The sequence below is a fragment of the Rhodamnia argentea genome, chromosome 2, assembly GCF_020921035.1.
Source record: "Rhodamnia argentea isolate NSW1041297 chromosome 2, ASM2092103v1, whole genome shotgun sequence".
NCBI classification, from domain to species: Eukaryota; Viridiplantae; Streptophyta; class Magnoliopsida; order Myrtales; family Myrtaceae; genus Rhodamnia; species Rhodamnia argentea.
In genome coordinates this window covers 12,503,230-12,516,867 of record NC_063151.1, presented here as the reverse complement: position 1 = coordinate 12,516,867, position 13,638 = coordinate 12,503,230, and the positions used below count along the sequence as shown (strand labels likewise).

General features: G+C 37.1%; 1 protein-coding gene across 1 annotated transcript; it reads left to right on the top strand.

Moving 5' to 3' along the window:
• The first annotated feature begins 5,756 nt into the window (after positions 1-5,756).
• Positions 5,757-7,171, top strand: LOC115726515 (auxin-induced protein 6B). The gene has a single exon (XM_030656424.2). It carries the CDS (start codon positions 5,989-5,991, stop codon positions 6,445-6,447), a length of 459 nt encoding a protein of 152 aa, XP_030512284.1. The 5' UTR covers positions 5,757-5,988; the 3' UTR covers positions 6,448-7,171.
• Positions 7,172-13,638: the final 6,467 nt, after the last annotated feature.

The window sequence follows — 13,638 nt, the reverse complement described above, 5'->3', positions numbered from 1 at the left end:
GCTTATCTTGGAATTTTTTGAGAATAAAAGCATCTTTTCTACTCCTTGCATATTCGCTATCAAATTTATCAAACAATAGAATGAAGTATAAGAAATCTGATATCCCATATTGTTCCAACTCATGTGCGTATACATATATATACATATACATATATATGTATATATGTACAGATACAAAATCAGAAGTAGTCTACTTGTCAATAAGAGCCAGTAAGAAATTTTATTATCTGTCATGGAATGATTCTAATTTAATATCATAGTTAAAACTTGTCTTGAGAGAATCTTCGCTTTTATCCTCAACACTTCACTTTTGTCTATGTAATTGTCATGTGACAAGACACATGATGTATTTTTGCCAAGTCGCCACGTTCAAACTATTTCATTGGTATATATTGGTCTGTAATCCACAAACTTCCATCTCTATATAAGTTTTTACGTTTTAAAAAAATGGATAAAGGGAAAGTAGCTTAAATTTATCTCTAAATGATCTTTTTTAGGCCAAGTTGTCATAGACGACGTGAAAAGGTACAATTAAATTATAGAGTTCATTTAGTTCAACCAAATACAATCAACTACAGGCAAAGTTTATTAATTCGGAAAAGCTTTAACAAAAAACAATTATTAAACTTCATTCATTTTTTAAGTTATTCAAATATGCCTTATATTGATAATAAAAATCCTTTTTTTTGGTTAAAAATAAAAATTAAAAAAATTATATAAAATCTAGGGTGCGTTTGTTTCACTAAAACCTTATGATAAAAGAAAATATTTTCTATTCAAATTATTCTAAGAAAAAATTGTTAGTTTTCATTTGTTTGGTAGTTTGGGGAATATGATTTCTTTCATGCTAGAAGAAGCTAGAAGAAGAAGTTGTTTCGCCCATTATAAGCTTGTTTTTCAGTCCATATAAAACATTTTATGTATAAAATTTGTAGATCGATTAGTTTTCTATTATCCAATTGCCAGAATGTCGGAGAACAATTTTCGAGAAACGGCAGAGTTTTTGGTTTTTTCATGTTGTCAAAGAGTTGAAATTTTTTTTTTTCCCAAACAAACGGATCCCAAGTTAAATTTGAAAGTGATACTGGATAGGAATGTACTTTATAAGCTTTTCTTTTACATACAAACTTTAATTTATCAGTTATTCTTCAAAAAACTTTTATTTTGTCGCTTACAATTCAAAGAAAATCAAAACAATGGATAAGGAGAGATGCTAACAAATTTCAACGTAGCCATTCAGATTAATCGAAAATACCCTTCAAAGAATACAAAACTGAACAAAAAAATCCGCATACTGTTCTTTTCTTTTTCTTTTTTTTTATATATATTTCTATCTAGCTAAACTTTAAGTTTAAAGATTCACGTCCTTTCCACATCCGATTTGACAAGTATTTTGACTTGGCATTTTCTATGCTCAAGGGCTAACTAGTAACAATCCAAAATTACCTACAATTGTGTTTAGATAAGTGAAATCCATGCATACACAAAGTGGATGGCTTGTTTTTAAATTACCGAATAGAGATATTGCCTAATTACTTTAGTATGCAAAATTCACAGTAGAAATTGTAACATACTCACGATTTCTTTTTCTCGATTGCCTCGGTTTACCGTCCAAAATCCAACTTGACACATCTAACCAATTAAGTTTTCTTGATTGTCGCGAGTATATAGCCTTGTGCAATTATTTACAATGGCGTCAAGTGTGAGAGACACATCAATGTGCGAGACCATCGATGGGACCATCACATTAGAACATATGTACGATGAATTGCCATCATCACACATGGTTCTTATTTCAGTTTATTACGAAAATTGTTATGAATAAAAAAATAAACTCTTGAAAACGACACTGTCTGCAGTTCAAACATATGAGGAACAGCCCTCCCTAATTCTGCATGTTTTCCCCCAAATATTCCTACAACACTATCTCAATATAGCAACAAAGCAAGAAAATATGTTGTCTGTTGAAGAATACTAATGAAACAAAGTGGGGGCGATGAAGATACAAGTGCATTGAATTCGAGTTATAATTGAAGGGGAAGTTTCTAATAGGACCTTTCTATGTTGCTATTTTATTTTGTTGTTGTTGTTTTATTGTCAATTTTTTGACTTATGTTTTTTTTTTTTCGGTGAAGAATTTTTTGTACTTATGTTAAGCTCTTGAAATCCTAAAAAAAAATTGCGGGGTATCGTATGCTACGGTGACCCTTCTGAGGGGGGGAATGAACATGAGCCCTAAGGTCCGTAACATGCACGGGGACCCACCCGAAGCGATTGGCCCCGTCTTGACCATTCAATGTGTATGTTCTTCAATAATAGTGACATTGGACCTAGGAGATCTTTAAGGTAGGGGAATAATGAAAAATGATTGATGATTGATGTCCTTTCTAAGTGCCACACGTCCTATGCTTGTTCATCTAATTAGAAAAAGGAAATTGGTGAATATTAACTGAACTTTGATTGGGTAGAATTCTCAATGGTAGGACAGTATTGTAGTTAGGACGGAACAATTTTTGACATTTTGTTTTGGGGCTTTAAAGAGAGAGATGGGGCATCCTTGCACATGGGGTATGGTCAGATTTGGCAAAGCGGAAGAATATTTTCAAATTTTCTTTTTCTATCGGAAACAGAAGCATCTTCAGATGTGAAATATAAAGAATTCCTAAAAACGACCAGACATTTTTGAGTCGTGGAAACTAGCAACTTTCTACGTTTATACTGGGTAGGGGTGATTGACTCTCGATCCGGCTCTGTCCCACCTAAGAACCGAGAACCGGACCGAAAAGACCGATTCTCAGCTTTTAGGATCCGGATACCGGATCGAATGATTCGGTTCGATTCTCGGGAAGTCCAATGAAACCATTGGATTATTAGTAGGGATGAGTAACACGATCTTTAATTTTAGTATATTAATTAAAATCATGTTTACATTCAAGAAATAAAAAAAAATAACCGATGGATTATTAGGATTACATTTAAAGAATAAAAAAATAAAAATAATCGGTCTGGTCCAGGTGGTCCGACTCCCCCTGAAACATAGACTAGGCCGAAAATCACTGGTTTTAATTTTATGGAATTGGGAACAGAACTGAACCGGTTGGTTTGGTCGATCCGTCTTACTCAATCCTAATAGTTGGGATGTATAAGTATGTCGTATGGCACTTTCATACTAAATAGAATACGATAGTTACATGGGAGGTCTTTTGATTTTCTGTACACCAATCTTTTGTTAAGATGTAAAGAATTTCATGCTATACAATCATCCTCTCGCGACAACGAATTTGATGATAATGGAGCGTAAATCCTGACGCGTCGCCATGAGCAAAACAATTGTTGAGTATGTGGCTTACAAAGAAAGGAATGCATAAATGCGTGAAAAAAGGAGTAAGAAAATAAAATTGAGACCTCTTACTCTAATTAACTTCAATATTGATATTAGAGAATCACTTGTCCTATGTATTATAGCAATATTTATAGTTCCATCTTCATGTGGTTGTATCAAATATATTTTGTGCATAACTTTACTAACAATATAAGACAATTTTCGATTTGACTTATCTCTAGGAATATAGACAAATGATCTCTCGTTTACGTGAATTGAAAGACTATATCGACAAAGTTGAGGATTACCTTGTTAGGTAACTTCAAGTGGGAGTTTCTAATTCGTACTAAATCCATCACTTAAGAGTTGAGTGTTTACCCTCACTCAAAATTTGACTGCGACCGTGGTCCAAATATATAATAAAAAAAATTAAGTACGTAAATGAAAAGTTTTAACGTTTGTTTTTGGTTGTCTTGTTAACTCTTCTGGTGGGTAAGTGAGGAGATCAACTCAACCACTTCAAAACCCTAATTCCAACAATGCATGTGGTGGATTTTTCTGGTTCTTTTGAGTCCTCGTTCCAGCTTCAAATTCCCACACTCCGTGCGATAAAAAAGCATTCCTCAAGGAAGGACAGCGCAAGATCTGTTGTTTTCTTATCTGGTTGGTTCCCTTTCTAGCTTAGGTAGGCCTTGACGGCTAATTTAAATATGTAATAAAAGTTTGTCGAATTTTATTTTTTTATATTTTTCATTTATTATTGGCATATACTTTCTAATAAAAAATTTTGGAATCAATAAAAGCCATCTTATCCTCCCTAGTGTTCAGCGGCGTAGTTTATTCATCGTACCGTGGGCTGCTTGTCCGGCCGCTTCCTTTCCCGAGTGGGAAGTTAAAGACAGGAAGTTTAATGGTACAAACAGTTGCAGTCGCATTAACGACCACCAAATATCTCACTACTCCTTAAAAAAAAAAAGATAAATAATTGCGAGATGTCACAGTGTATGAGCTATATGAAAATTTTTGTTCTTTAGTAGGATTTCGAAAAATTTGTTCCAAGCATTCTTAAGAAATAATTGGTTCGAGAGAGCACACTTAATTTACGAAATGATCTCTCGCGTCGAAGCATCAACAGTAGAAGGATAGAGAGGAGATTTCTGAGGTGGTGCGTGCGCTTTTCAGGTATGAGGATAGCGGGGATTCCAAAATTAGCGTACATGGTACTCTTTCCTGTGACAGCTCTTTCCAACAATCATTTACATCCTAAAGTTTTTCAAAATATTTCAATGGAGCAACATTTCCGACAAATTGCATTTTAGTGGTTAATAAGTTTCTTGTAGGTCTTTGTTGAGTATACTTAATTTGGAAGGATCCATTTTTGAAAGCCATAATTGTGCATAACCGGTGGATAGTTACTTAGTTAGTGCATTGCAAAAAATTCAATTCTCTTAATCGGTTTATTTGACAAGTGCCCTGACCAACAAAATTTTTACAATGAAACGAGTATGTTATCAAGGCAATTCATTAAAGAATGCGCACTGATTAAGCATCCAATCAAGGAAATTCTCTAGTATTTAAGATGTTAAGCTTTTTTTTTTTTTCGAGTAATGAGTAATCGATATGATGAGAATTAAACTATTCTATACTATACATGGCCGGAAATTTAAAGGACGCTTCCAAGTTTGTCTACCGTAATTGTAAACTAGATAGGGAGAAGAAGGGCATGAGAATTCAACTAATTAATCAAGGCAATAAATCAAATCATATAGCCCAACATTTTGTGGCAACCAACATGTCACCATTACTTCTCGCGTTGTAGTGCGAAGATTTTTCAACGCTATCGATTATGTAAGTACTCTATTAACCGTCTCCTAACAAATGACCAATTCACATCCACGAAGGGCAGATTTTCTTGCATGGACTATCTATATAAGTTACATAGGGCATAAAATACATTAAGTATGCCGACGAATTTTGAATATGTAAATCTTTCCAATCTGCTTATTTGCCCCTCCCCTCAATTATGTGTTTCCAAGCTTAGTACTAGGTCAAAATCCAATTTAAGCATGAGAGAGTGTGTTAGAACATTTAAATATTAAACCACACCATCTTAACTTTTAGAGTTTAGATTAAAAAAAAGAAAATTTTAGAGCAACTGCCAGTTATTCCACAAAATCTCATGGGATTAATGAACAAAACTATTTGAGACCCGAAAATTGGAAGGTGTGTAGTTATGAAAGAAAAAAAAAAAGCAAGAGGAGTGGTGGATTTTCTTCCCGTTATAGGAATTCTCAAAATAACAATAGAATCCATATTCAATTTGAAGCAATTATTGTATTGCTCTCACCATATCATCTCATTTTTAACCTACTCTGTTTATCATTAGGAATCGAAGTCGAAGTTCAACTCAAAATCCACCCACAATCCGCCCTTCAAAACCGGCTGACCCCACAGAGAATCTCGTAATTTCCTTCAAAACTCGAGGGCACTTCCCCAACCCCACCCTTATAAAAGCCATCTCACTCTTCACTTCCGAAAACCCCCGAGTTTGTCTCTCTAATCACTACGGCGTTAACCAGATCTGAAGAAGACGACCCAGAAGCAAAGACCCCCCCGGACAAGATTCCCGGGAAAACGAGAAAACTTTCCATCACTTTCCGGGGTAAATGTCGGCTGGAATCGGGAAATGCAGCAAGATCCGCCACATCGTGAGGCTGCGGCAGATGCTGCGCCGGTGGCGGAGCAAGGCGCGGGCCTCCTCCGCCTCCACCGCCGCCAGAGGCCCCGTCCCTGCAGACGTGCCGGCGGGGCACGTGGCGGTGTGCGTGGGGGAGGGGTGCAGGCGGTTCGTGGTGCGGACGACGCACCTGAACCACCCCATCTTCCGGAAGCTCCTCGTCCAGGCGGAGGAGGAGTACGGGTTCGCCAACCACGGGCCTCTCACCATCCCCTGCGACGAGTCCTTCTTCGAGGAGGTCCTCCGGTTCGTCTCCCGGCCCGACTGCCCGGCCCGGTCCACGAACCTCGAGGACTTCCAGCGGCACTACTGCCACGCCGGCCGCCTCGACTTCTGGCCCGAGTCTCGGCCGTTGCTCCATGGGCTCGCCGAGAAGACCATCTGGTGAATCCCGCCAGAGACAGAAATAAAAGGGTAACGGGCGGGACAGAATGCGGCGGGCTCCGACCCGGGTTCAACTCAGTCCGAGTAAGGAATAAGGATGTCCCCACTCCGGTTTGGAAATGCGAGTTGACCGAGCGGTTGGCGAGGGAACGAAAGAAAGGTGGCTGAGTTTTGGTTCAATGTGTACAGTGCGACTCGGGTGAGTTGGCGAGGTTGGGGGTTTACACTTTGCGTCTTTTTACTTACCATTTGTTGAAAGGTAAGTTTAATGGGTCTCTTCTTTTCTTTTTTCTCTAAGAAACTTCAAATTTTTTTTTCCTTTTATTTCCCCTTAATTTTGGGGAGGGGAATAATTGTTATTCTGTGATTATATCCGGGTCGAGATCGAGAAAGAGAGGGAGGGTCGGATACAACAGAGTTGCTCCGGATGAGAATTCCCATGGAGATGGCAAAGAAACGGGTGGAGATAGGCTTTGTCTCCTCTGAGTCGTCCCGAGTTCGAATCGGAGAGGAGGCAAGTTCGAGCAGAATCAAGCGAAGAGGAAGTCCAAGACGCTAGTGTAATGTATTATGGATCTCGTCTTTTTTTGCTTTCCTTAATTTTGTAAATTTTTATGTAATCTATTAATTGATTTAAATGGAAAATAATGGGAAAATATTCTCGGCGTCAATGATTCTCCATGAACAGCTAGTGTGAATAATTGGCGCAGCAATGTTTATGCATCGAGAAAATAAGGGAAAAAGCTTTCGTGCCCTTGTCTGGTGGCAGCAAGCCACGTGAAACCAAGGGGACTTCTTGGGTTGTGGTTGTTGTTGTCGGTTTTTTTTTTTGTTGTTGTTGTTGGAAAGAGCAGCCAATGTGCTCTGTTTCGCCTGATTCCTTCTCTCTGTCTATTTGCTCTTTTTCTTTGTCGAAATGAAAATTTATGTTTCCTGGTTCATTTTAGAGACTGTAGTAGGTCTTTAAGGTAGAGCCATTGTTCATACAATCTTCCGTAATTGAAACATGTAATTAGAGAGGACCGTGCATCTTTTTGAACGGATCCTCGAAACATGTAATTTGTCAGAGAGGATCAATCCTAGAGAGCTTGAAATCGAGAATTCAATCGATCGGATTCCGACTCTATCTAAAATAGATCTATTTTTTTTTTCTTTTCAGTTTCAAGATCTAAAGTAAGTACAAAAGGGACAGAGGGACATAAATAAATCGAGGCTCGATTATAAGGACACAAAGTCTAAAAAGAACCGGATCCAACGGCTAGTGTAGTTGGTGAGAATTCTTGGAGGTGTACATGTTATCTTCAAACCAATTTAAGGAGTGGTTCCATACTAGAACCGATTCGATGGTCCGTTTTAGTCGCGGAACCGACTAGGTTAGTCTAGTTCTTGGCTCAATCGGTAGTTCTAAAGTCATAATCAAAACTTGAATCAAACCTAGATAGGTTCAAGTTTTCTCAATTGGGATATACTTACTTTCTCTAAATTGTCTTGAAGCTTTGGTTGTGCTAAATCTGATGTTGAAATGGACTGTTGTTTTCGAAAGACAGGATATGGACATGTTGTTTACTTATGAGCTATTTTACTGAGTTTAACTTGTTAATTTCTCAAATTTAATTCGGATCTTGAGTATTTTCTTTACCCAAAAAAAAAATAAAAAAAGCTCGAGCATTTTATTAAGTGGAGCTTGCAATGACTTAATCATCTATCTATTTTCAGGCTTGTGTCATTTAGACCTTACTTATAAAAAAGTAGTTTTAAATTTTCTACTAGCCATAATCTCTAGATGAAGACGTGGCTAAATAAAACTTTTATTTCTGATTTTTATTTCCAATATGTTCAACCAAAATCACATGAAATACTTTGATTGTACTCAATATTGTGGTGCAAGTACTTCAACTATTTGAATCTGAAAAAAAAAAACCTGATATATTGCAAACACGTAAAAGTGATTATTTTCTTCATATATAATCAAATGAAATTTAAATATAATTTCAAAACTTTAGCAGAAAAATATATTTGCTTTGAAGGGTAAAATAACGCACGTTTTGCCTTCTTTTCCGCTGCTGAAATTCCTCCTGCTTTCAAGCGGAGAAGTTCAAATTCTTAATGAGAATACGGACTTTTCACCTATATGAAATATATAAATTAAATTAAATTAAATTTCACATGATCTTCGATTCATTATTGTTTCTGAGCAACAATTTTTAAAAGGAAGGTGCTTTATGTGAAAAAAAAAAAAACACCGAAAAAGAGTCGTGTCAGACATCATCCTCGTGCCAACAAATGATGAAAACCTTCTTCCTTCGACTTTTCCCTATCCTCTGTCTCCTCCGCTAAGCTCTCTTGACCTGCACTGAAGGGGCCAAGATGTCAAAATATACACTTTGCTTCTCTATCAAAGTTATATGCTTTTCACATCTGTTTATTTCGCGAAAAATTAATAAATTAATTTTTTTTAAAATTACTGCTTGTAATAATGAGATAATAAAAAATATCTCCAGTATAAAGAATATTTATGTCTAAACACTTCGTGGACGATAAAAATATTTTTTTGTTATACAGTTTTGTAAGCAATATACAAATTCATTTTTGGAAAAAAAAAATGTGTTTCGAATCACTTCCTTTTTGCGGAACATGCATATCATATATGTAATTTCCCTCTACCTATAAGCTTTTATGTATTTGGGTTGGATCTTATAACAATTTTTGACGCAATTTATATTTTTTCTTCTAATTGATGAGGGGGTTTGCATAAATATTTAATCTTGTTGGACTCAGCACATTGTATTATTTAGCAACTACTGTGTTCTCACGGAGAGAGAGAGGGAGAGAGAGAGATAATCATGGCATCTCAAATGATGGGCCTTTGACTAATTTAGGGACTTTGCATTTGCTATGTTTCCCGGGTTGCGTTCACAGTAATTTGCCATCTGATGCCCCAAAAGAAGAGAGAGAGAGAGAGAGAGAGAGAGAGAGAGAGAGAGAGAGAGAGAAGAGATTATCTGAAATCGCTTGGATTAGGCTGGGATCTATTATCTAAAAGGATGATTTTTTTATTATTTAATCTCTTATGGATCATGACTAAATACCATGTAACATGAACCGGACACTATGTGAGCCTCCCTCTTTTTTATGAACGATCTAGTAAGTATTGCAATCTTAGGAGAAGAAATAATAGACATATGGAACCACATGAGAAGTACTCGAGCCGCAACCGATTTAGCATGTGATTTAGGATTTTGTTATTATTAGATTCTCTTGTGACTATGTAAGTATAGGTTGAAAGAAAGGTTCAAACTCCAAGGCCTGTTTTCACTTTCCCCCTTCAATTCTGAGTCATAGTATATAAACTCCGAACTTCCAAAAGATAATACAATTTAATCCTTCGGCTTGTATTTTGTTATGGCGCTCAACTCCTATAAAATTCTTCCATTAGCACTTAGCATGACACATGCATAAAATTTTGCAAATAGGGAGGTACCCTCTTTTTCCACATCAAAGGAAAAAGAATAGGTTCAGAGGTAATGCTCAAAAGGCAGGCCCAAGGCCCGATATTAGGCATGGGCTCTCCCAAACTCCTACCTCATACAACTTTGAATTTATTTTAATGATTCAATTAATCTCTAAGGTTTCTTTGTGAGATGACACCACTAGTCTATTGGTCTCGGCTATAAATCAAGCGATACTCGAGAGTTTATCTCGATTTCTATGCAATCAAAGATTAACTAGTTTTGGGGACTTGATTACATTAATAACTTAATTAGCTCTTTTCGGTACCTCTAACTTGGTGATGCTGTTCGTATCTAAAGTGAGGAAATCAAATGCCCAATTAGTGAAAGGCTTGAAGTAAATGTACCAATAATGAAAACCTGATACTTGTCAGGCAAAGAATGATACATCGCCTTGTTCTAAGCCTTGGGATATGAACCCCCATAAGCTTGACCCAATACCAAGTAGGGCAAAGAACATACATCGCCTTGTTATAAGCCTTGGGATACGAACTCCATACGCTTGATATTAGAGACTAAGCCTAATTCTAGATTAAGGTGAGCCTAAACTTTACTCATTATATTAGGAATGATGATGCTAATATAGGTTAAGCTATCCATTTATTAAGATAGTGATTCTAAGTCTAATTCGATTTTTAATTTTCTAGTTAGACTATATCAACTAAATTCAAGCTATTTTGATTATTAATTCCTAAGTCTATTAATTAACGTAGCCTAATTGATTCTAAGCTAACCTAATAAACCTAATACTATCCCCCACCTTGGACCGCCTCCTTGAACTCTCTTGGCCGCCGGTGTTCGACAACCATTCCATCATTCAATCACGCAATCACCCAACTCAAGCTTTAGCAAGCTCACACAATTAAATTGACAATCAAGAATCTTGAGTTGGGCTTGGGCATGTAATGTCGATCATGCGATTTAGTTACCCATCCACCTCGTCAAGCTAGAGGTTGATTAATTAATGGTGAGTTATTGTTAAACCTCACTTGCATTTCCCCAAGCGATGGGCTAAGTCACAGAACACCTAATTAAGCTCTAGTGCCCATTCTTAAACTACTTGCCGAAGGATCATGCATTGATAATCAAGATTAAAGGAGAATAATCATCATTTCAATCACAAGCAAGGTCAATTAAGCATACCATTAGGCTAAATACCCTTAGAAACGAAAAAAAAAAAAATTAGTTGACCAAAAGGGCAACTTTTCTATTGTTCCACTGATTCCGACCAATTTTGTTTTAATCCAATTGAAGGCCTAAACGAAGTTCATTTGAGTAATTATAATTACTAATGAAAGCTTTTGATGTATAATTCAACTTTCATCAAGGTTAATTTTTCCAATTATGGTTCAATCAATATAGTTCACTCAGGATTCAATCCTACTTCGACTCGATTTTTCAAAAATTTGGTAAAAATATTAAACCAATATCAAATGATGTGAAATTTGACAAACAACGAGCTTCAGATGCGCTCTTCAAATTTTATATGATGTACTTTTGTAAACAAGCCATATTTTTTTAGACCAATTCCAACTTTGACCTTATTGATTCAAATTGACCAACGTAAACTTCTTAGGATTTTATCAAATTTTGAGTATTGGCAATTTAGAACCTCCCACACAACTTTCATATTTTAAGATTTTACAATTGCAAAAAAAAGTTTAGCATACATAAGAACGGTTTTCAAGTATCCGACACCAGTTTTCTTCGGTAACTTCGGTTGCAAGTTTCAAGGACCTAATGATAATGCTGAAACGCAATAGAAATTGGCTAAACAAAAAATTGGAATTGAATAGAGGAACAATTTATTCTCTCAATTACGATTATTAAATCAATAGCATGTCAAAAACTACTTTCTGCTAGGAGTCTTAAACACCATTTTATACGATGTTAACCCTAATTAAAATAGGAAACACAAAATTACCACACCAGATCTATCTTGGAGAATACCGGCTATCGCCGCAATGCCACTCTCTGCATCGAAAGAGACATCTATGTTTATCTTGAAAGCACAATCCTTCGGCAAAATCCAACCTGGCTGCGGGTAAGTTTGATTCCTCACGCCCCTCCCGCTAAACTTGCTCCACCTTCTGTAATTACAAAGTAAGTCGTCTGCTGTTTTGGTTAGGGATTTCGAGTTGGGGATTTTGCTTCTGAAAATGCGGTCATTATGGGCTTTCCAGCTCGACCAGATCACAGTCGCTATTTCTTCGATCTAAGGAAGGTTGGGTTGGGGGGGGGTGGGGTTGGGTGGGGGGCGGCGCTTGATAGTGCCAAATTTGGTGCCATAGTTTTCGGGATGGTTTAAAAGAGGTTGAGGGTTGGTTTAGGCTCTGATTACTGCTCTCTTACGGAGTGCATTATATGCACTTTTTTACCGAGAAAGCTCCAGATTTTGTAGCTGTCCAAGCTAGTTTGTCTTCTGAGGAATGAGAACTGAGCGGAATTGCTAAGATCTCATTGACTAATTGGACGTAAAAAAGTTCCCTTAGAATCTTCTCGTCCTAGTGGGGAATCCTCTAATTTATCAATTTAGCCACCTTCGTGGGATCATTACGGTTGGCTCGTCCTCCTATGATTCCCTGCCTCAGCCATTTGTCTTCCCAGATATTGATATCCCTTCCTGTACTAATTGACGATCTCACCTCATCACTTATGGTTTCTCTACCTGTTAAAATACTCTGCCAACACCAAGAGGGATGAGAGCCCTTATCTGCCTGCCAAAAATTCCTTGTTGGAAAGTATAGGCCTTTTAGTAGACTGCCCCACAAAGGGTTCTGATGTTGTGCTAAGCGGCATGCTTGTTTACCCAGCATAGCCCTGTTAAAAGCTACTAGGTCTCTAAAACCCAAGCCTCCTTCATCCTTTCTCGATTTAAGAATCTCCCATTTTTTCCAGTGGAGCCCTGCCTTTGAATCACATTTCTTCTACCAAAAGGATGCCATCCTCCTCTCAATAGATCTGCAGATCGAAATCAGGATCTTAAAAATGGACATGGCATATTGAGGAATGGCATGAACCACCGATTTTATTAGGATTTCCTTTCCCGCCTTCGAAATTAAATTTTCCTTCCATCCCTCTAATTTCGAATTTACTCTAGCCAACAGCCAGGAGAACATATCTTTCTTGGAGTTCCCCTAGTCAGAAGGGATACCTAAATATTTCCCGGCTTTGTCCATCACGGAAACCCTCAATTCTGCTGCCATGCTCCTTTTCAAATCTGGAGGACAGTTTGCACTAAAAGAAATCCCTGATTTGTTCAAGTTTATGGCCTGCCCCAAGACGCAGCAGTACTAATTTAGAGTCAACATTAAATTCTGACATTCCATAACCCTTCCATCCAAGAAAAAAATTGAGTCATCCGCGGATAAGAGATAAGATAGGGTTGGGCAATACCTGTTCAGCTTTATCCCTTTTAAGGTTCCTTCATTTACTACTTTTCTAATCAAAGCCGAGAGAGAGTTTGCCATGAGGATGAAGAGGTAGGGAGAGATTGGAACCCCCTGCCGGATACCTCTTGATGGTTTAAAATAAGGGAGAGGTTCTCCATTAAGCTTAATACTCAACGAAGCTGAGGTAACGCATGCCATTTGTTGACACCCGATTTTTAATCAATTTTTCTTTAGTTTTATTTTCCAAAATTCACTAAAAATTCACAAAAAATCAAAAAATTAAAAAATCAATAT